At 49.9% G+C, this 23802-nt stretch overlaps 1 protein-coding gene across 2 annotated transcripts in view; it reads left to right on the top strand.

Annotated features, from left to right (window-relative positions):
* The window catches only part of DISP3 (dispatched RND transporter family member 3), a 113675-nt gene that overhangs the window by 14658 nt on the left and 75215 nt on the right, over positions 1 to 23802 (top strand). For both annotated transcript variants that reach the window (XM_083163438.1, XM_083163439.1), the window contains exons 2-3: positions 266 to 1198; positions 4246 to 4465. In XM_083163438.1, coding sequence (XP_083019564.1) covers positions 271 to 1198; positions 4246 to 4465 — 1148 coding nt within the window. In that variant the 5' untranslated portion in view covers positions 266 to 270. The remainder of the gene's footprint in view (positions 1 to 265; positions 1199 to 4245; positions 4466 to 23802) is intronic.

Consider the following 23802-nt stretch of genomic DNA (forward strand, 5'->3'; position numbering starts at 1 on the left):
GTTATTACTTTTTCTGGCCCTCAGAATGAAGCCAGGCCAGGTTTTCAGCTGCAACTTGCCGACACTGCCGACTGCAGCCTATGTTTATTTATATATGCATTCCTCTGAACGCCATCCCTACTGACTGGCCTGCAGGGGAGATGCCAGTGGTTGCGGATGGTAGTAGTATGGAGTGTTATAAATGACTTTTATGAAGCTTTGTTTCACGTCCTTAACCTGTAATTAATTGTTTCATCTCTGTTCCTATGGCAACCCTTATTTGTAGAGAACATGGACAGCGATGGGCCCCTGTTACAGGATGCGTGGATGGATGACAATGAAGATGAGGAGGAGGTGGCCTTCAGGACACCAATATGCACTACTTGCCGGGGGACCTCTAAGCCGTGTACGGACTCCATGCTGACCTGTGGGTTCTGGAACATAGTTGGATGGATATTCACCAATGTTTATTGCGCTACGTTTCTGCTGGCCTTCGGATGTCTAGTTCCCGTGGTCCTCTCCATCATCATGTTTGTGTATTACCCTACACTGGACATTGACATCTCCTACAATGCATTTGAGATCCGCAACCATGAGTCGTCCCAGCGGTTTGACGCCCTCACCCTTGCCCTGAAATCCCAGTTTGGCACCTGGGGGAGGAACCGGAGGGATGTCGCAGACTTTACATCGGAAACTCTACAACGACTCATCTTTGAGCAGCTCCAGCAGCTCCACCTGAATACGTCCCAGCTGGACAGCTCGGTGAGAGTGAAACGTGACTGCGTGTGGCCCAATGCCACAGAAAGGACTAACTATACAGACACCCAAACATCATTGCCCAGCTTCTCCACAGCCAATCAGTCTCGCCACCCTCGCGGGGCATCCGTGAAGGAGTTCTCAGGTGTATACGTGACCCCGAACACGCAGAGCCACGCTCATTGGCGGATTGAGCTGATTTTCTTAGCGAGAGGGGATGATGAGAAGAACATATTTACTAAAGAGCGATTGCTGACCATCCACAAGATTGAGCGAAAGATCATGGACCACCCAAATTTCCGAGAGTTTTGCTGGAAGCCTCATGAAGTTCTCAAGGACCTTCCGCTGGGATCATACGCCTACTGCTCGCCGCCGAGTTCCCTCCTGACCTACTTCTTCCCCACCGAGAAAGGGGGCAAGATCTACTACGATGGAATGGGGCAGGACTTGGCCGATGTGCATGGTACGTATTATTTGTACACTGATCTATGGGATGGGTGCAGGGCACAGGTAGAACTATACTGGGAGCTCCAGTGCAGGGTGATGCTGGACATATAGATCTACAGGGCAATGCTGGACATATATATCTACACAGGGCAATGCTGGACAATATACAGGGCGATGGTGGACAAATATACAGGGCAATGCTGGACATATATATATACAGGGGGACACTGGACATATATATCTACACAGGGCAATGCTGGGCATATTTACATACTGGGCAATGCTGGACATATATACAGGATGATGCTGGACATATATACAGGACGATGCTGGACATATATACAGGGTGACGCTGGACATATATATACAGGGCGATTCCAGACATATATATATATACAGGGCAATACTGGACATATATATATACAGGGCAATGCTGGACATATCTATCTACACAGGGCAATGCTGGACAATATACAGGGCGATGGTGGACAAATATACAGGGCAATGCTGGACATATATATACAGGGGGACGCTGGACATATATATCTACACAGGGCAATGCTGGGCATATTTACATACTGGGCAATGCTGGACATATATACAGGATGATGCTGGACATATATACAGGACGATGCTGGACATATATACAGGGTGACGCTGGACATATATATACAGGGCGATTCCAGACATATATATATACAGGGCAATACTGGACATATATATATATATATATATATATATACAGGGCAATGCTGGACATATATATATATATATACAGGGCAATGCTGGACATATACAGTGTCTACAGAGCAATGCTGGACATATATATCTACACAGGGCAATGCTGGGCATATTTATATACAGGGCAATGCTGGAAATGTATACTGTATATATACAGAGCAATGCTGGACATATATAAAACAGAGATTGATGGCAAGGTGCATTAAATGGATTTATTATATAAAAATAGCATAAAAGCCAGGATACTGCATAGATTTGCTCATACCAAATTAAAAACAGTGTGGGCTGGTTACCACTTGGCATGCTCACTCAGACCGGCCCAGGATCACTCAGCACATATAAACACTGGATTGCGATGCGGCATCAGGGAGAGCGTCAGGGAGAGCACGGTGTCGGGAGAGCCATCGGGTAAGAGGTGAGTGTAGCAGGCCTCACCCTGACATGTTTCGTCACTAGCACTCTGTCAGAGGCTTGGCCTGCTACACTCTCCTCTTTCCTGACGGCTCTCCTGGCACTGTGGTCTCCCTGACGCCTGTGCACATCAATGCATGATGGGTCGTCCTCTTTGGCTGAGGTTTCCTCCTTGTTCGCATCATCACCTACATGTTTCCCTTGGCTATCCTCCTGTTCATCCTCCCAGTCCGTGTCAGAGTCATGCTGATGTAGGAGCTGAGAGGAAGAGCTTTCCCTGATCATAGCCCTGCACGTATCGGGTCTACCCTGTAAGTTTTTTTTGCAAACCCTGGACAGAGGCGGATAATGTGCCCACACACGGTGGCTCCACCACAGGGGAGTTACGGTGCAGATGAGAGCCTATCTACCAGCTGCGCCAACATCTGAGTAAGCGACGTGGCCCAGGCAGGATCCTGAGTGGAGGCTGAAGCTGTGGGCGGATGGTAGCATAAGCCGTCCTGGACATAGTCCTGGGGATAGGCCAGCATTACAGGCTGTGCAGGACAGCAGCGCTGGGGCCCCTGTCTTACTGGGTTTACCCCTAGAAGACATAACCAGGCTCTGTATACACTGAAAACAGCGAAAAAGACCGGCAGCTATTAGATACAGCTAACATAGAATATTGCTGACAGGCAGTGATAGTGTTAATGCAGTACACAATACACAGCAAGCATACAAAGCATACAATGCAAAGAAGGCAATGGCACTAAGCTCTTTAAGCAGCTATGGCTGACTGGAGCACACCGGCACTGCTGCCCTCACACTATGTCCCTGTAGGACCAGCCGTCCGCTTGTTAGCGCAGCCCAGCGGTCCCCAACGCCAGGCTGCATATCTGCGAATAGCCTCTCTCCGCATGCGTGCGCTCACGGTAGGGAGCGTGTTACCTTGTTTGTCTTGTGTCCCAGTGCCCGGCTTGCGATAGGTCTCCCAAGTGCCTGGGGTTGGCTGCAGTCACACACCGATGCGTGGTGCTGCAGCCGCTGGGCTCGGGTGATGGAGCAGCATCGCTGGTGTCTAATAGACCCCCTGCGCTGCTGACGACGGTCAGTGTAAAAATTGATGAAGTAAGACTGCTTATTGCAGCCCCTCAGGAAGGTGCATGTTGGCTCCAGCCAGCACAGAAAAAAACGAGTTGCCTGGCATGGAGGCGGGGTAGAGGAGTGGAGGAGCCTGGCTGCCTGGGAGGCAGAAGAAGTTTGACCTCTATAGGTGCTGGAAACTTCCTCCCACTCCCACTACCCAGCGTTAAGCCTGTGGCCACTGAATATATATATACTGTCTATATATACACACGGCAATGCTGGGCATATATATATGGCAATGCTGGACATTAATTAAGCATATCAGATATATATATATATATATATATATATATATATATATATATACACTTAACATCGGCACTCACCTTTCCTAGTTTTGGGGTGCCCTATGGCTTGTGACCACACACATATACATATATAAAACACAGTTCCGGTGCCAGGCACACAAAGGTTGATAATAAAAGCACTTACCTCCCCACGACGTGAGGAATTAGAGCCGGCACACGGAGTTGAAGAATAGGTGATTTAATGTATCAGCAACATGTAGACAGTAACAGCTGTATTACCCAACAGCCGTTTCAACTGCTCACAGGCAGTTCACTCCCCTAATTAAAACTGCCTGTGAGCAGTTGAAACGGCTGTCGGGTAATACAGCTGTTACTGTCTACATGTTGCTGATACATTATATCACCTATTCTTCAACTCCGTGTGCCAGCTCCAATTCCCCAAATCGTGGGGGGAAATATATATATATATATATATGCACAAGGCAATGCTGGACATTCCTGTATTGTGCACCCGTAATAATGAGCATTTTCTTTGCAGGCTCCCTAAAGCTGGCAATGACCCATCCCGAATTTTATTGGTATGTGGATGAAAGTCTCACTTCCGAAAACCTGAAGAGTTCCCTCCTGCGGAGCGAGATTCTGTTTGGGGCCCCCCTGCCCAATTATTACTCAGTGGAAGATCGCTGGGAGGAGCAGCACAGAAAGTTCCAGAGCTTCGTCACCACCTATGTCAACATCTTATCAAAAGAGTCCACAAGGTGCGTTAGTGTTGTTACTGTATATTCTGCAGAGTTTCGTTACTGTATATTCTGCAGAGTGCCGTTACTGTATAGTCTATGGCAAGCCATTACTGTATATTCTGCGGAGTACCGTTACTGTATATTCTACAGAGTACCGTTACTGTATATTCTGCGAGTGCTGTTACTGTATATTCTGTGGAGTGCTGTTCGCACCTGTTTATTCTGCGGAGTGCCATTACTGTATAGTCTACTCTATGGCATGCCGTTATTGTATATTCTGTGGAGTGCCGTTACTGTATAGTGTATGGCATGCCATTACTCTATATTTTGCTGAGTGCCGTTACTGTATAGTCTATAGCATGCCATTACTGTATACTCTGCGAAGTGCCGTTACTGTATATTCTGCGGAGTGCCATTACTGTATAGTCTATGGCATGCCATTACTGTGTATTCTGCAGAGTCCAGTTACTGTGTATTCTGTAGGGAGTGCCAGTACTGTATAGTCTATGGCATGCTGTTACTGTGTATTCTTCTGAGTGTCATTACTGTATATTCTGTGGAGTGCTGTTACTGTATAGTGTATGGCATGCCATTACTGTGTATTCTGTGGAGTGCTGTTACTGTATATTTTGCAGAGTGCCATTACTGTGTAGTCTATGGTATGCCATTACTGTATATTCTGTGGAGTGCCGTTACTGTATAGTCTATGGCATGGGATTCAGTATTGAATCCCGGCGATCTGGATCCCGGCGTTCAGAATCCCGACGCCGGAATCCCGACAGCCGAAATGCCGACAAGGGGGGGACGTGGATCGCCCCCCCTTGCGGGCTCGCTGCGCTCGCCACGCAGCGGGCCCGGTGCCTCGCTACGCTCGGCACGCTATTTTATTCTCCCTCCAGGGGTGTCGTGGACACCCCAGGAGGGAGAAAGTGTCGGCATTTCGGCGGTCGGGATTCCGGCGTCGGGATTCTGAACGCCGGGATCCCGACCGCCGGGATCTTAACTGCATCCCATGGCATGCCATTACTGTGTATTCTGTGGAGTGCTGTTACTGTATATTTTGCAGAGTGCCATTACTGTGTAGTCTATGGTATGCCATTACTGTATATTCTGTGGAGTGCCGTTACTGTATAGTCTATGGCATGCCATTACTGTGTATTGTGTGGAGTGCTGTTACTGTATATTTTGCAGAGTGCCTTTACTGTGTAGTCTATGGTATGCCATTACTGTATATTCTGTGGAGTGCCGTTACTGTATAGTCTATGGCATGCCATTACTGTGTATTCTGTGGAGTACTGTTACTGTATATTTTGCAGAGTGCCATTACTGTGTAGTCTATGGTATGCCATTACTGTATATTCTGTGGAGTGCCGTTACTGTATAGTCTATGGCATGCCATTACTGTGTATTCTGTGGAGTACTGTTACTGTATATTTTGCAGAGTGCCATTACTGTGTAGTCTATGGTATGCCATTACTGTATATTCTGTGGAGTGCCGTTACTGTATAGTCTATGGCATGCCATTACTGTGTATTGTGTGGAGTGCTGTTACTGTATATTTTGTGGAGTGCCATTACTGTGTAGTCTATGGTATGCCATTACTGTATTTTCTGTGGAGTGCCGTCACTGTATAGTCTATGGCATGCCGTTAATGTGTATTTTGCGGAGTGCCGTTACTGTGTAGTCTATGGAGTGCTGTTACTGCATAGTGTATGGAAACACAGATACATAGAACGTGATGGCAGATATCAACCTTTTAGTCTGTCCTTAAACATCATGCACAGTAATATGTAGCTCTGAAAATAGTCCCCAATATCACTCCAGCTTCCGTGATCCGGTCGTTATGGCGACACAAGAAAGGTCGGTACTCCTTAGGTCGACATCGGAAGGTGGACATGGACAGAAGGTCGACAGGGTCCTTAGGTCGACCGGTGCAAGGTCGACAATGCAGGTCGACACAGGTTTTTTTTTTTTAAATGTCCCCACTGTGGTTCCAGAACAGGCGGTAGTTCATGGCCTACCATCCACTAGGGTATGGAGGGAGAATAGAATGTGCCCAAAGGGGCTGCCGTACACTGACAGTGTCCAGAACCAGACGTCTAGATCTAGACGCTTATAAAAATACGTATTGACCTTCTGCATTGTTGACCTTTCTTGGGTCGACCTAGTGATCCATACCCCCAGCTTCCTGCCCTCATCACTCCGGCCTCCTGCCCCCTGTGTCATTCCAGTGTCCTTTGTACTTCAGCCTCCTGCCCCCATCACTCCAGCCTCCTGTCCCGCTCCAGCCTCCTGCCCTGTGTCTCACTCCAGCCTTCTGCTCCCTGTGTATCTTGAACCTTCTGTCATTCCAACCTCCTGTATCACTCCTGCATACTGAAACAAGCCTTCTGCCTCCTGTTACTCCAGCCACCTACCCTATCACTCCGGCATCCTATGTCACTCCTGCCTCCTGTCACTCCAGCCTCCTGCCCCGTCTCTGCAGCATCCTGTGTCACTCCTGCCTCCTGTCACTCCAGCCTCCTGCCCCGTCTCTCCAGCATCCTGTGTCACTCCTGTCACTCCAACCACCTGCCCAATCACTACAATCTCCTTCCTCCTGTGTCACTCCTGCCCCATCACTCCAGCATCCTATGTCACTCCAGCCTCCTGTCACTCCAGCCTCCTGGCCTGTCACTCCAGCATCCTGTGTCACTCCTGTCACTCCAACCACCTGCCCAATCACTACAATCTCCTTCCTCCTGTGTCACTCCTGCCACATCACTCCAGCATCCTGTGTCACTCCTGCCTCCTGTCACTCCAGCCTCCTGGCCTGTCACTCCAGCATCCTGTGTCACTCCTGTCACTCCAACCACCTGCCCAATCACTACAATCTCCTTCCTCCTGTGTCACTCCTGCCACATCACTCCAGCCTCCTGTCACTCCAGCCTCCTGTCACTCCAGCATCCTGTGTCACTCCTGTCACTCCAACCACCTGCCCAATCACTACAATCTCCTTCCTCCTGTGTCACTCCTGCCACATTACTCCAGCATCCTGTGTCACTCCTGCCTCCTGTCACTCCAGCCTCCTGCTCCGTCACTCCAGCATCCTGTGTCACTCCTGTCTCCTGTCACTCCAGCCTCCTGCCCGTCTCTCCAGCATCCTGTGTCCTCCTCCTGTCACTCCAAGCACCTGCCCAATCACTACAATCTCCTTCCTCCTGTGTCACTCCTGCCCCATCACTCCAGCCTCCTGTAACTCCAGTTGTCAGCCTCCCATCATGTCTTTTGCCCCCTGTGTATCTCACACTTTGGGGGAAATTTACTAAAGTGTATTTGTATCCAGAAATACACTTATTTTTGACATTTAGGGGGAAATTTACTAATATGAATTCGTAAAAAATAGGTGTTTTCGTAGGCAGAAATACACCTATTTTTTACACATTTGTATTTTCGGGATTTACAATCCCGAAAATACAACAATTCGTATTCCTAAAGATGGCACATTCGTATTTGTATTTACAAATACGAATGTCTACACCATCGATAGGATACGACAGGAATCACCATTCAAAAGAATGGTGACTCCTGATTTACTAAGCAGCCGTATTGATAATACGGCTGCTAATTGGTGTAAAACAGGCATGAAAATACGACAGGAAAATACACCTTGATTGTCCTGTCGTATTTGGCTTTAGCCTGCACGGATCAGTCAGATCCGTGCAGGCTTTAGTGTAAAAAAAATAGAAAAATAAATATATTAAAAAAAACAGCGTGGGGTCCCCAGCACCAGGCTGAAGGTGCTGTAACCAGCACCAGGCTGAAGGAGCCGTGGCCGGTAATTAAAAATCAGGGAACCCGACAAATAGGGGTTCCCCGATTTTTAACAACCAGCCCCAGGTCCGGGGCTGGTTCTCAAAATACGGGGGACAAAATGACTAGGGGTTCCCCGTATTTTAAGAACCAGCCCCAGGCCAAACCAGCCAGCAGGGTAATGTCACAGCCGGGGGACACTTATTATATAAGGTCCCGCGGCCAAAACATCACCCTACTGACCAGTCAGCCTGGTCAGGTAAGTCCTGGAGGGGGGGGACCCCTTTATTGGGGGGGTCCCCACTCCCCCAGGGCCCCTGGCCAGGCTGACTGGTCAGTAGGGTGATGTTTTGGCCGCGGGACCTTATATAATAAGTGTCCCCGGCTGTGACATTACCCTGCTGGCTGGTTTGGCCTGGGGCTGGTTCTTAAAATACGGGGGACCCCTAGTCATTTTGTCCCCCGTATTTTGGGAACCCGCCCCTGACCCGGACCCTGGGGCTGGTTGTAAAAAATCGGGGAACCCCTATTTGTCGGGTTCCCTGATTTTTTATTACCGGCCCCGGCTCCTTCAGCCTGGTGCTGGTTACAGCTGTGGGGGGGACCCCACGCTGATTTTTTATTTATTTATTTATTTTTTCAATTTTTTTTTACACCTTGCAGCCTGCACGGATCTGACTGATCCGTGCAGACTGCCTGAAAAATTTGTATTAGCGGCCGTATATACGGCCAGCTAATACGAATGGTTACACCATCGGAGGGTTACAAAGCAGTCGTATATGACTGCTTTGTAAATTCCCCTCCGGAACACGACTTTGCATACGACTGAAACAGTCGTATGCAGTCGTAGGGAAAATACTAATACGAATTTCTAGGGAATTCATATTAGTAAATTTCCCCCTTACTATCCCGAAAATATGGCAATTCGTATTCGTATTGATAGCACATCAATACGACTACGAATTGCCGTATTTTCGGTATAGTAAATGTAAAAAATAAGTACAAATACACCTGATTTTTTACAAATTTCCTTTAGTAAATTTCCCCCTTTATGTTATAAGAGCCTTTTGTGTCACTCCTGCCTACTGAATCTCTAGCCTCCTGCCTTTTGATACTCCAAATATGTTTTGTCACCCCTGGCTTCTGTGCCCCTTCACTACAGCCTCCGGCCCCCGTCACCCCAGCCTCCTGTTTCACTACAGCCTCCTTCTCTATAACTACAGTCTAATGCCCCCTGTGTTGTCTCCTAATTACAGGCAGCTAGATCCTGTCTCCACATTAGGAAAGACCATTAGTAAAGAACCATCAATGGTTCCACCCAACGATGGTCATCCCTGCCCTGTCATTCAGGAAGCTGCAGGCCAATCAGAGCCTGAGGGTGGGGCGTCACTCATCAGGGGCAAAGCTAGGCTCTTGATTCTGGCAACAACAGGAAAAAACTATTGAAGTGCTTTGTACCTCTAACATTGTATCAATGAACAGATAGATAGTCTCTGTATGTGATGGCGCCCCCTGTTGACAATGTTGCTCATGCATTTGAGACCAGCTGTGATGGACACTCGAACGCCATCCTGCCTATTACCACCTTGATCCTTACCTCCATGTGTTTTGTGCCCCAGCTGTCATGTCTGCTTATGCCCACCAGCCCCAAGTGGGAGGCAACTGGATGTGTGGGGTAAGTAGGAGTGGTAAGAGTTTATAATGAGGACAATGGTTTTCCATAGGCATATTGGGATGAGTGAGCATTTGATAATTGGGGTTAAAGAATGTTTTTATAATTATGTATCTATATAAATGCAGTGATGCACTTGCTGTGATGTGTTCTGTACTGCTGTAATGCAGTGATGCATAGCTGTGATGTGCTCTGTACTGCTGTAATGCAATGATGCATAGTTGTAATTTGCTCTGTACTGCGGTAATGCAGTGATGCATAGCTGTGATGTGTTCTATATGCAGTGATGCATAGCTGTGATGTGCTCTGTATTGCGGTAATGCAGTGATGCATAGCTGTGATGTGCTCTGTACTGCAGTGATGCATAGCTGTAATGTGCTCTGTACTGCGGTAATGCAGTGATGTATTCGCTGTGATTTGCTCTGTACTGAGGTAGTGCAGTAATTCATAGCTATGATGTACTCTGTACTGCAGTGATGCACTAGCTGTGATGTGCTCTGTACTGTTGTAATGCAGTGATGCATAGCTGTCATGTGCTCTGTACTGCGGTAATGCAGGGATGCACTAGCTGTGATTTGCTCTGTACTGTGATAATGCAGTGATGCATGGCTGTGATGTGCTCTGAACTGCGATAATGCAGGGATGCACTAGCTGTGATGTGCTCTGTACTGCTTTAATGCCTTGATGTATTCGCTGTGATGTTTTCTGTCTTGTGGTAATGCAATGATGTATTTGCTGTGATGTGTTCTGTACTGTTGCAATGCAGTGATGCACTAGCTGTGATTTGCTCTGGACTGCGATAATGCAGTTGTGCAAAGCTGTGATGTGCTCTGTACTGCAGTAATGCAGTGATGCACTAGCTGTAATGTGCTCTGTACTGCAGTGATGCATAGCTGTGATGTGCTCTGTACTTCGGCAGTGCAGTGATGCATAGCTGTGATGTGTTGTGCACTATGGTAATGCAGTGATGCATAGCTGTGATGTGCTCTGTACTGCGATAATGCTGTGATGTGCTCTGTACTGCGGTAATGCACTGATGTGCTCTGTACTGCAGTGATGCATAGCTGTGAAGTGTTGATTACTGTGGTAATGCATAGCTGTGATGTGTTCTGTACTGCGATAATGCAGCGATGCACTAGCTGTGATGTGCTCTGTACTGCTTTAATGCCTTGATGTATTCGCTGTGATGTTTTCTGTCTTGTGGTAATGCAATGATGTATTTGCTGTGATGTGTTCTGTACTGTTGCAATGCAGTGATGCACTAGCTGTGATTTGCTCTGGACTGCGGTAATGCAGTTGTGCATAGCTGTGATGTGCTCTGTACTGCAGTAATGCAGTGATCCACTAGCTGTAATGTGCTCGGTACTGCAGTGATGCATAGCTGTGATGTGCTCTGTACTGCGGCAGTGCAGTGATGCATAGCTGTGATGTGTCCTGTACTATGGTAATGCAGTGATGCATAGCTGTGATGTGCTCTGTACTGCGATAATGCTGTGATGTGCTCTGTACTGAGGTAATGCACTGATGTGCTCTTTACTGCAGTGATGCATAGCTGTGAAGTGTTGATTACTGTGGTAATGCATAGCTGTGATGTGTTCTGTACTGCGATAATGCAGTGATGCATATACTGTGATGTGCTCCGTACTGCAGTAATGCATAGGTGTGATGTGCTCGGTACTGCGGTAATGCAGCGATGCACTAGCTGTGATGTGCTCTGTACTGTGGTAATGTAGTGATGCATAGCTATGATGTGCTCTGTACTGCAGTGATGCATAGCTGCACTGTGCTCTGTACTGCGGTAATGCAGTGATGCATACCTGTGATGTGCTCTGTACTGCATGTGATGTGCTTTGTACTGCAGTAATGCAGTGATGCATAGCTGTGATGTGCTCTTTACTGCAGTAATGCACTGATGCATAGCTGTGAGGTGCTGTGTACTGCGGTAATGCATTGATGCATAGGTGTGAGTCAGTCACCTCTGAAGCAAGAGTACGGGCCTTCTACAAACTGCCAATATATTGGCCATTGTCTCTGCTGCAGGTCCGATGCGATGTGTCCAGTAATGTCGCTGCTACACACCAGCCAATGCGCCAGTGGTACTAAGCACCCGATATGTTGGCCAGTGTGTACCCAGCTTAAGGCCTTATCAAAAATGCAGCTTTCCAAACAAAAAAACAGAAAACCACCAAAACCCTGACTTCCTCCACTTAGTGTTACAAGCTGCAGACACAGCTTGTTTCTGCTTGTTTGGTCTCTGTTAGAACCTGCATGCCAGGTTTTCGGATGTATCACTGTTGTGAAAAAACTGGTATTGGGGTAAAGAGTCGGTTTCTGTTACGAGCCGCCTCCGGTGGGTCTGTGTCATTTATGTTCTGATTTATATGTTCTCTCTGGATTAGCACACCCGATTTTGCTGATCCACCTTGCCTGGTTTTTATGCATACCTTGGTCTTTGGGTGTGGGTGCCTGCTAGGCCTCTGTGTATTTCGGTATGCTCCCAGCAGCGAGAACCTGCCGGTTATAGTCTTGTTAGAGTCTGGTTAAAGTCCTCAGTATTCCTGTGATACTCATTGTATTCTGCTGGTTCCTGGTTATTTCCATGTTCCTAGACAGTCTCAGATACCTAGCAAACAACTGTCAATATTGACTCCAGAGTTCAGGTTATTCCAGTCTGTGTCTGAGGAGTCCTGAAAGCATACCTGCCATGTGTCTGAAATCCTGCCTGTGTAAGAGAGCCATTATTTCCAGTCCTGTTGGGGTTCAGAGTCTTCGTCCTGGCCTGGTAGTTTGCCTTGTTCCAGCAATGGAGATAACATATCTTTCTGCTATTTCTTGATTTTTCCACAGTCGCATGTGCAGCATCATCTGTATGGAGTTATATTGTCTCTCTTTCATGCATAATCTTTCCAACAGCACTGCATGGGTTATTTTCCTGATTCTGAATATCTTCATGCATTGTTGCATACATGATCTTAGTTTAAAGCAGGGGTGGGCAACAGGCGGCCCGCAAAACGCTCGCATCTGGCCTGCCACTCCTGAGTGTACCACAATTACAAGCGACCCCCCACAATGAAGTTCCTGAACAGCAGAGGTCCCGCTGCCACCGATACATGATCGCGCCATCCCCACACAGCACAGGGACTTTTTAAAGTGCCTTCGTTGCTGCTCTGTGCTCTCCTAACTAGTTCCACTGCCGCCGATGCACCGCGCCATCCCCGCACAGCATTACTGGGAGTGTGGGAGGGGACGCGGTCACGCGGTGGCCACACCAACCAATGGCGGGGAGGCGGCTGCTGCGTGACCGCATCCCCTCCCACACTCCCAGTAGTGCTGTGCGGGGATGGCGCGGCGCTGTCATGCATCGGCGGCAGCGGAACTAGTTAGGACTGGAGAGCACAGAGCAGCAACAAAGGCACTTTAAAAAGTCAGGATCCTCCTGTCCTGATCAATCAGGGATCCATACTTGGTTGGAGACACTCGTCTCACCCTCTGGCACACATGGATGTCTCTCCACATAGTCCACAGTAATTTCACCTTGCACTAAAAATCTATTATTCTAAAATCCAGAGAGTGCCGCCTATTTCTTCTACTTGTTGCTCTCACAGCAGGGGGAGGTAAAAACCGTTTATATATATATATATATATATATATATATATATACACACACACACACACATATGTACATGGTTGTGTAGGTAGGGGCCAGTCCTGGAAGACGCTGGGTGGCTTGCGGGGCAGCACTATGCTTTGATTGACAGATATTTTGTGTGCGGCCCTTGAATATTTATTGGAAGTGTAAAGCGGCCCCCAGCCAAAATAGTTGCCCACCCCTGGTTTAAAGGAATTGTTGAAATGTTTAACACCTTAATGCATTGTTGCATTCACAGTAGTTTGGTAGGAAATTGTATCACTCCTACTTCACAACCTTTGTTAGTAGACCTGCTTAGGGGTCACCTGTCCAGTGATATTTGTATGTTGGACTACTGGATAATCCTCTCCTGTGGGAGACAGCTGCACCACATTTTGTTTCGTTTACCATTTTTACAGGTTTTCGTTAGTCCTCCACTCCGCTCTGGAGGTGTTGGGCACCTTGTCTCCCTGCAAGGCCTGGTGGCACCAGATTTGGATCGGACCTAATTTGCCCCTTCAAACGTTGCTTTTATAGGTGAAGTCTTATCTCTGCAGGTGTCTATAATCTCTGGAGGAATTAATAGAGTCAGGGTTGGGATTGTGGCCTGTCATCACCAGTAAACTTTACTTGGGTTTTCTCCCTGAACCGTAACACGTAGGGCCCTGTCTGCCTCCATGTAGGGCCCTGTCTTCCTCTGCATAGGGCCCTGTCTTCCTCCACGTAGGGCCCTGTCTTCCTCCATGTAGGGCCCTGTCTTCCTCCGCATAGTGCCCTGTCTTCCTCCGTGTAGTGCCCTGTCTTCCTCTGTGTAGGGCCCTGTCTTCCTCTGTGTAGGGCCCTGTCTTCCAGAACCCTGTCTTCCTCTGTGTAGGGCCCTGTCTTCCTCTGTGTAGGGCCCTGTCTTCCTCGTCTTCATACTGTACATGTAGGGCCCTGTCTTCATACATGTAGTGCCCTGTCTTCCTCTGCGTAGGGCCCTGTCTTCCTCTGCATAGGGCCCTGTCTTCCTCTGCGTAGGGCCCTGTCTTCCTCTGCGTAGGGCCCTGTCTTCCTCTGCGTAGGGCCCTGTCTTCCTCTGCGTAGGGCCCTGTCTTCCTCTGCGTAGGGCCCTGTCTTCCTCCGTGTAGGGCCCTGTCTTCCTCCGCGTAGGGCCCTGTCTTCCTCCACATAGGGCCCTGTCTTGTCTTCCTCTGCATAGGACCATGTCTTCTTACATATAGGACCCTGTCTACATACATGTAGGACCGTGTCCTGTCTTCATACATTTATGTGTCAGTATTAGGAATATAATGTACCTGTCACCCCCTGGGGTGCACCGTTTGTGTTCCGGACGACCCTGTGCTGAGTAGCAGAAGATGAATGGAGACATTCTCTGACCCTCTTACTATCAGAGGCTGGATACCGTTGAGCAATAACTGTGAATGTCTCATTGAAGCAGTTACAGGGACACGGCCTAAGGGGCCCATTCATTCTGCGACGTGAACTTCTAATTACACCGCTTTAGACCTAATACGGGTAACACGAGAGATCCCGTAAAGACGACTAATGCCGCTTAATATCTAATTGGTCTTTACAGGTGGTAAATGAGGCCTGGACCAGGGACCTGGATCTGTCCAGGTCCCATTAGCAGCAGATGGCGACAGACGCATCTACAGCCGAGGAATATCTGGTACCCATACATACTGTATGGAATATACTCTGCGGAGATGTATCAAGCAGCATCTGCTGTAATTGACTGATTATACATCTATGCAGCTAATGGGGGGCACCGCGCAGTGCTGTTATGTCGCTAGGGAAGTGTGGTGCAGTGCTGTTATGTCACTAGGGAAGTGGGGTGCTGTTATGTCGCTAGCGAAGTGGGGTGCAGTGCTGTTATGTCACTAGGGAAGTGGGGTGCTGTTATGTCACTAGGGAAGTGGTGTGCAGTGCTCTTATGTCACTAGGAATGTGGGGTGCAGTGCTGTTGTGTCGCTAGGGAAGTGGTGTGCATTGCTGTTATGTCGCTAGGGAAGTGTGGTGCAGTGCTGTTATGTCACTAGGGAATGTTGGGTGCAGTACTGTTATGTCGCTAGGGAAGTGTTGTTCAGTGCTGTTATGTCACTAGGGAAGTGGGGTGCTGTTATGTCGCTAGGGAAGTGGGGTGCAGTGCTGTTGTGTCGCTAGGGAAGTGGTGTGCATTGCTGTTATGTCGCTAGGGAATGTTGGGTGCAGTGCTGTTATGTCGCTAGGGAAGTGTTGTGCAGTGCTGTTATGTCACTTGGGAAGTGGGGTGCAGTGCTGTTATGTCACTAGGAAAGTGGGGTGCTGTTATGTCACTTAGGAAGTGGTGTGCTGTTATGTCGCTAGGGAATTGGGGTGCAGTGCTGTAATGTCGCTTGGGAAGAGGGGTGCAGTGCTGTTATGTTGCTAGGGAAGTGGGGTGCAGTGCTGTTATGTCGTTAGGGAAGTGGTGTGCAGTGCTGTTATGTCGCTAGGGAAGTGGTGTGCAGTGCTGTTATGTCGCTAGGGAAGTGGAGTGCAGTGCTGTTATGTCGCTAGGGAAGTGGGGTGTAGTGCTGTTATGTCGCTAGGGAAGTGGTGTGCAGTGCTGTTATGACGCTAGGGAAGTGGGGTGCAGTGCTGTTGCTAGGGAAGTGGGGTGCTGTTATGTCGCTAGGGAAGTGGGGTGCAGTGCTGTTATGTCGCTAGGGAAGTGGGGTGCAGTGCTGTTATGTCACTAGGGAATGTTGGGTGCAGTGCTGTTATGTCGCTAGGGAAGTGGGGTGCAGTGCTGTTATGTCACTAGGAAATGTTGGGTGCAGTGCTGTAATGTCGCTTGGGAAGTGGGGTGCAGTGCTGTTATGTCACTAGGGAAGTGGGGTGCAGTGCTGTTATGTCGCTAGGGAATGTTGGGTGCAGTGCTGTAATGTCACTTGGGAAGTGGGGTGCAGTGCTGTTATGTCACTAGGAAAGTGGTGTGCAGTGCTGTTATGTCGCTAGGGAAGTGGGGAGCAGTGCTGTTATGTCACTAAGGAAGTGGTGTGCTGTTATGTCGCTAGGGAATTGGGGTGCAGTGCTGTAATGTCGCTTGGGAAGAGGGGTGCAGTGCTGTTATGTTGCTAGGGAAGTGGGGTGCAGTGCTGTTATGTCGTTAGGGAAGTGGTGTGCAGTGCTGTTATGTCGCTAGGGAAGTGGTGTGCAGTGTTGTTATGTCGCTAGGAAAGTGGTGTGCAGTGCTGTTATGTCGCTAGGGAAGTGGGGTGCAGTGCTGTTATGTCGCTAGGGAAGTGGTGTGCAGTGCTGTTATGTCGCTAGGGAAGTGGGGTGCAGTGCTGTTGCTAGGGAAGTGGGGTGCTGTTATGTCGCTAGGGAAGTGGTGTGCAGTGCTGTTATGTCGCTAGGGAAGTGGGGTGCAGTGCTGTTATGTCACTAGGGAATGTTGGGTGCAGTGCTGTTATGTCGCTAGGGAAGTGGGGTGCAGTGCTGTTATGTCACTAGGGAAGTGGGGTGCAGTGCTGTTATGTCACTAGGGAATGTTGGGTGCAGTGCTGTAATGTAGCTTGGGAAGTGGGGTGCAGTGCTGTTATGTCACTAGGGAAGTGGGGTGCAGTGCTGTTATGTCGCTAGGGAATGTTGGGTGCAGTGCTGTAATGTCACTTGGGAAGTGGGGTGCAGTGCTGTTATGTCACTAGGGAATGTTGGGTGCAGTGCTGTAATGTAGCTTGGGAAGTGGGGTGCAGTGCTGTTATGTCACTAGGGAAGTGGGGTGCAGTGCTGTTATATCACTAGGGAATGTTGGGTGCAGTGCTGTAATGTCGCTTGGGAAGTGGGGTGCAGAGCTGTTATGTCACTAGGGAAGTAGGGTGCAGTGCTGTTATGTCACTAGGGAAGTGGGGTGCAGTTCTGTTATGTCGCTAGACTCCTAGTCTCTGTTCCTCTGGCTGCAGGTGGAACGCAGCGCTGCCCGGCAATGTGGCTACTTCTGACATCACCCCAGAGCTGTGCAGCCGCTGCACAAAGAGTGTCGGCTAGCTTCTAGTGTAGCCGGGCAGTTTCTGCTCCAGTTCTTCTCCCCGCTTCCTACCTCCTCTCCTGCACGAGTAGCATCCTACCCCCAGTTTAACCATGTGGTGCCGGCGTTCTATCAGACCTCGCGGACCGTCAGGCATGGCACAACAAGCGCGCACAATTTATTCAGATCTGATCGCAGTATAAATTTATTCTCAAAATGGTCAAAACCATGTGCACTGCAGGTGGGGCAGATGTTATATGTGCAGAGAGAGTTAGATTTGGGTGGGGTGTGGTGAAACTGAGATCTAAATTGCAGTGTAAAAATAAAGCAGCCAGTATTTACCCTGCACAGAAACAAAATAACCCACACAAATCTAAATCTCTCTGCACGTTACATCTGCCCCACCTGCAGTGCACATGGATTTGCCCATTTTGAGAACAAATTTGTACTAAGCTCAGATTTGAATAAGGGTCAATATTTGAAATGTCCGCTGGAGGGGACACCAGTAGGGGAGCAGGAGCGCGCTCTGCACTGGGCTCTGCACTGCGCTCTGCTCCTCTACCCATAGAAGCAACTGCACCGCTCTCCGTCTCTCCCTGCAGCAGGTGCGGCATCATGTGTAATGTGTACTGTGGTGTGCGGCATCATGTGTAATGTGTACTGTGGTGTGCGGCATCATGTGTAATGTGTACTGTGGTGTGCGGCATCATGTGTAATGTGTACTGTGGTGTGCAGCATCATGTGTAATGTGTACTGTGGTGTGCGGCATCATGTGTAATGGGTACTGTGGTGTGCGGCATCATGTGTAATGTGTACTGTGGTGTGCGGCATCATGTGTAATGTGTACTGTGGTGTGCGGCATCATGTGTAATGTGTACTGTGGTGTGCAGCATCATGTGTAATGTGTACTGTGGTGTGCGGCATCATGTGTAATGTGTACTGTGGTGTGCGGCATCATGTGTAATGGGTAATATGGTGTGCGGCATCATGTGTAATGCGTACTGTGGTGTGCGGCATCATGTGTAATGTGTCCTGTGGTGTGCAGCATCATGTGTAATGGGTACTGTGGTGTGCGGCATCATGTGTTATGTATACTATGGTGTGCGACATCATGTGTACTGTGTTGTGCGGCATCATGTGTAATGTGTACTGTGGTGTGCAGCATCATGTGTAATGGGTACTGTGGTGTGCGGCATCATGTGTAATGTGTACTGTGGTGTGCAGCATCATGTGTAATGTGTACTGTGGTGTGCGGCATCATGTGTAATGTGTATTGTGGTGTGCGGCATCATGTGTAATGGGTACTGTGGTGTGGGGCATCATGTGTAATGTGTACTGTGGTGTGCGGCATCATGTGTAATGTGTACTGTGGTGTGCGGCATCATGTGTAATGTGTACTGTGGTGTGCGGCATCATGTGTAATGTGTATTGTGGTGTGCGGCATCATGTGTAATGGGTACTGTGGTGTGGGGCATCATGTGTAATGTGTATTGTGGTGTGCGGCATCATGTGTATTGGGTACTGTGGTGTGCAACATCATGTGTAATGTGTACTGTGGTGTGCGGCATCATGTGTAATGTGTACTGTGGTGTGCGGCATCATGTGTAATGTGTATTGTGGTGTGCGTCATCATGTGTAATGGGTACTGTGGTGTGCGGCATCATGTGTATTGGGTACTGTGGTGTGCGGCATCATGTGTAATGTGTACTGTGGTGTGCGGCATCATGTGTACTGTGGTGTGCGGCATCATGTGTAATGTGTACTGTGGTGTGCGGCATCATGTGTAATGTGTACTGTGGTGTGCGGCATCATGTGTAATGTGTAATGTGTATTGTGGTGTGCGGCATCATGTGTAATGGGTACTGTGGTGTGCGGCATCATGTGTATTGGGTACTGTGGTGTGCGGCATCATGTGTAATGTGTACTGTGGTGTGCGGCATCATGTGTAATGGGGTCTACTATTGAGTTTCATAATGTGTATATGGTGTGATACACTACACTCAAGGAAACACCCCCTTTTCCAGAGTGTGTATATGGTGTGTATATATATATATATATATATATATATATATATATATATATATATAGCCAGGTAGTACAAAGGTACACACAAACAGCGGCACTCAGTGGGTTTTCAAACAGGTGTATTCAAATATTGTCCAACGTTTCGGGGACTAGCCCCTTTGTCAAGGTGCAGGAAACAACCTTGACAAAGGGGCTAGTCCCCGAAACGTTGGACAATATTTGAATACACCTGTTTGACAACGGCCAGGGCGCTGGGGGGCGGACCGGGCACGCCGACGTCACAGCTGGGCGCGTGCCCGGGCCGCTGATGTCATGAAAGGGGCGTGCCCGCGCCACCGACGTCATGAAGGGGGCGTGCCCGGGCCGCCGCCGTAATGAAAGAGGCGTGCTTGGGCCGCCATTGTCATCAAAGGGGGCGGGCCCAGCTGCCACAGTCATCAAAGGGGGTGGGCCCGGCCCCTCCGAAGCCACTGTGCTGCCGGGGAAGCGCCAGGCATCGCCGTCAACGGCGACGCTGGGCTTCCCCGTGAGGCTGTTTTAGCGGGGCGCTGCGAGACGGGCAGGGCGCATTTTGCCCTTTAAAAATCGGGCAGGGCGCAGCGCCCCGCTAAAACAGCCTAGCAGGAACACTATATATAGCAGCAGGTTCCACAATTGTAGTTCCAAACACGGCACTGCAGGGACTTGAATAAAAGGTACTTTATTGCCTCAATATTTTGGAGACTGGGCTCCCCATCGTCAGGAGGAAGACATACAACATATAATGCTTATTGCTCATAGAGAGAACCAGCGATGCAGCCCGGCTGATGGAGGCCGGCGCTGCCATCAGACCCTCCCACCACTCACAGCCCGGCTGATGGAGGCCGGCGCTGCCATCAGACCCTCCCACCACTCAGAGTCCGGCTGATGGAGGCTGGCGCTGCCATCAGACCCTCCCACCACTCAGAGCCCGGCTGATGGAGGCCGGCGCTGCCATCAGACCCTCTCACCACTCAGAGCCTGGCTGATGGAGGCCGGCGCTGCCATCAGAACCTCCCACCACTCAGAGCCCGGCTGATGGAGGCCGGCGCTGCCATCAGACCCTCCCTGGGTACACCGGCGGTTTCCCAAAAAACAGCCAAATTGGGAGGGACTGAGATATATTTATTTATTTATTAACAGTTTCTTATATAGCGCACACATATTCCGCAGCGATTGAGATAAGATATTTTGGCTTGCGTATATGAGCTATAATCTGTACGCACACGCCGTCAATCCATTATCGATTGGATTGCAAAATCGCACAATAACAATCAGGTCTTCTGTATGGATTGTATATGAGAAGCTGCTCATCGTACAGTATGTGATCCTGCAATGCAAATGCAGAGGAGGTACAGTACCTACCACCCACCTGCTTGCATACAGCCTCCCCCCCCACATGCCTACAACCTCCTGCCTGCATACAGCCCCCCCCCCTCACCTGCCTAGCACCCACTGCTTGCATACTGCCTCCCCCCCTCCTGCCTACCACTGCCTGCCTGCATACAGCTTCCTACCACCCCCTGCCTACATAAGCCCCCCCCACCTGTCTACCACCCGCTTACTTGCATACAACCTCCATACTACCTGCCTACAACCCTCTGCCTGCATACAGCCTCCCCCCACCTGCCTACCACCCCCTGCCTGCATACAGCCTCCCCCCACCTGCCTACCATCCCCCTATCTGCATACAACCTCCCACCCCCATCTGCCTACCACCCCCATGCCTGCATACAACCTCCCACCCCCACCTGCCTACCACCCCCTGCCTGCATACAGCTTCCCCCTACCTGCCTACCATCCCCTTATCTGCATACAACCTCCCACCCCCATCTGCCTACCACCCCCATGCCTGCATACAACCTCCCACCCCCACCTGCCTACCACCCCCATGCCTGCATACAACCTCCCACCCCCACCTGCCTACCACCCCCATGCCTGCATACAACCTCCCACCCCCATCTGCCTACCACCCCCTGCCTGCATACAGCTTCCCCCTACCTGCCTACCATCCCCTTATCTGCATACAACCTCCCACCCCCATCTGCCTACCACCCCCATGCCTGCATACAACCTTCCACCCCCACCTGCCTACCATCCCCCCATGTTAGTAGCACCCCCCCCCCCCCCCCCCCCCCCCAAGTACAGTTAAACCCAGACAGGGCAGTTATCAGGGGTCACCAATTCTCTTCATAGGAAGAAATGCTGAGATTACACTGACTCAAAGCATCTATAATATAATTATAATTCCCTTCGCTTGTCTATCTGAATAAAATATGTACAGCAATAATAAAAAATGCATAAATGTCACTTTGAGTGTAGCAGGTAATAGATTTCCCATCTTCTCCTGGTTCCCATCTCGCCTCATTCTCCTGCTGACAGAGCAGCGCAGAGCTCACCTGCACCTCAGCGGGGTGACACCGCATTATGTGTCCCTCTTATCTCACCTCATTCTCCTGCTGACAGAGCAGTGCAGAGCTCACCTGCACCTCAGCGGGGTGACACCGCATTATGTGTCCCCTTATCTCGCCTCATTCTCCTGCTGACAGTACAGCGCAGAGCTCACCTGCACCTCAGCGGGGTGACACCGCATTATGTGTCCCCTTATCTCGCCTCATTCTCCTGCTGACAGAGCAGCACAGAGCTCACCTGCACCTCAGCGGGGTGACACCGCATTATGTGTCCCCCCTTATCTAGCCTCATTCTCCTGCTGACAGAGCAGCACAGAGCTCACCTGCACCTCAGCGGGGTGACACCGCATTATGGCATATATTCAATGCCGTGGGCGAGCGGTGACTGCGAGCAGGACTTTTTGCTCGCAGTCACCGCTCACCCTGTCAGTATTCAACTGACCCCCCTCATTCGCAAATTCCCCCTCACTCTGTTTTTTGAGCGAAGGGGAATTTGCGAATGTGCCTCCAAAAACTGCGAGAATCCAGGCTAATTACAGCGAGTTTGCTGCACTAGCCGCGGCTCTCGCAGTTTAGGGGAATCCTCGCCGTTCTGTGACTGCGAGGATTCCCCCGGAACATTGCATAGTGCGAGCGGCCGGCGCGGGGGTTAAACTGCGAGGATCACTGGTTTTCTGTAAATCCTCGCAGTTTAACCCCCTCGCCGGCCGCTCGCACCGGCATTGAATATGTGTCAATGTGTCCCTCTTATCTCGCCTCATTCTCCTGCTGACAGTACAGCACAGAGCTCACCTGCACCTCAGCGGGGTGACACCGCATTATGTGTCCCCCTTATCTAGCCTCATTCTCCTGCTGACAGAACAGCGCAGAGCTCAACTGAACCACAGCGTGGTGACATCGCATTATGTGTCCCGTTATCTCGCCTCATTCTCCTGCTGACAGTACAGCGCAGAGCTCACCTGCACCTCAGCGGGGTGACACCGCATAATGTGTCCCCCTTATCTCGCCTCATTCTCCTGCTGACAGTACAGCGCAGAGCTCACCTGCACCTCAGCGGGGTGACACTGCATTATATGTCCCCCTTATCTCACCTCATTCTCCTGCTGACAGTACAGCGCAGAGCTCACCTGCACCTCAGTGGGGTGACATCGCATTATGTGTCCCCCTTATCTAGCCTCATTCTCCTGCTGACAGAGCAGTGCAGAGCTCACCTGCACCACAGCGTGGTGACATCGCATTATGTGTCCCTCTTATCTCGCCTCATTCTCCTGCTGACAGTACAGCGCAGAGCTCACCTGCACCTCAGCAGGGTGACATCGCATTATGTGTCCCCCTTATCTCGCCTCATTCTCCTGCTGACAGTACAGCACAGAGCTCACCTGCACCTCAGCAGGGTGACATCGCATTATGTGTCCCCCTTATCTCGCCTCATTCGCCTGCTGACAGTACAGCACAGAGCTCACCTGCACCTCAGCGGGGTGACATTGCATTATATGTCCCCATTATCTCGCCTCATTCTCCTGCTGACAGTACAGCGCAGAGCTCACCTGCACCACAGCGTGGTGACATCGCATTATGTGTCCCCCTTATCTCGCCTCATTCTCCTGCTGACAACAGCACAGAGCTCACCTGCACCTCAACGGGGTGACACCGCATTATGTGTCCCGTTATCTCGCCTCATTCTCCTGCTGACAGAGCAGCGCAGAGCTCACCTGCACCTCAGCGGGGTGACATCACATTATGTGTCCCCTTATCTCACCTCATTCTCCTGCTGACAACAGCACAGAGCTCACCTGCACCACAGCGGGGTGACAT

Source organism: Crinia signifera, chromosome 19, assembly GCF_055691185.1.
Source record: "Crinia signifera chromosome 19, ASM5569118v1, whole genome shotgun sequence".
In the NCBI taxonomy this organism is placed as follows: Eukaryota; Metazoa; Chordata; class Amphibia; order Anura; family Myobatrachidae; genus Crinia; species Crinia signifera.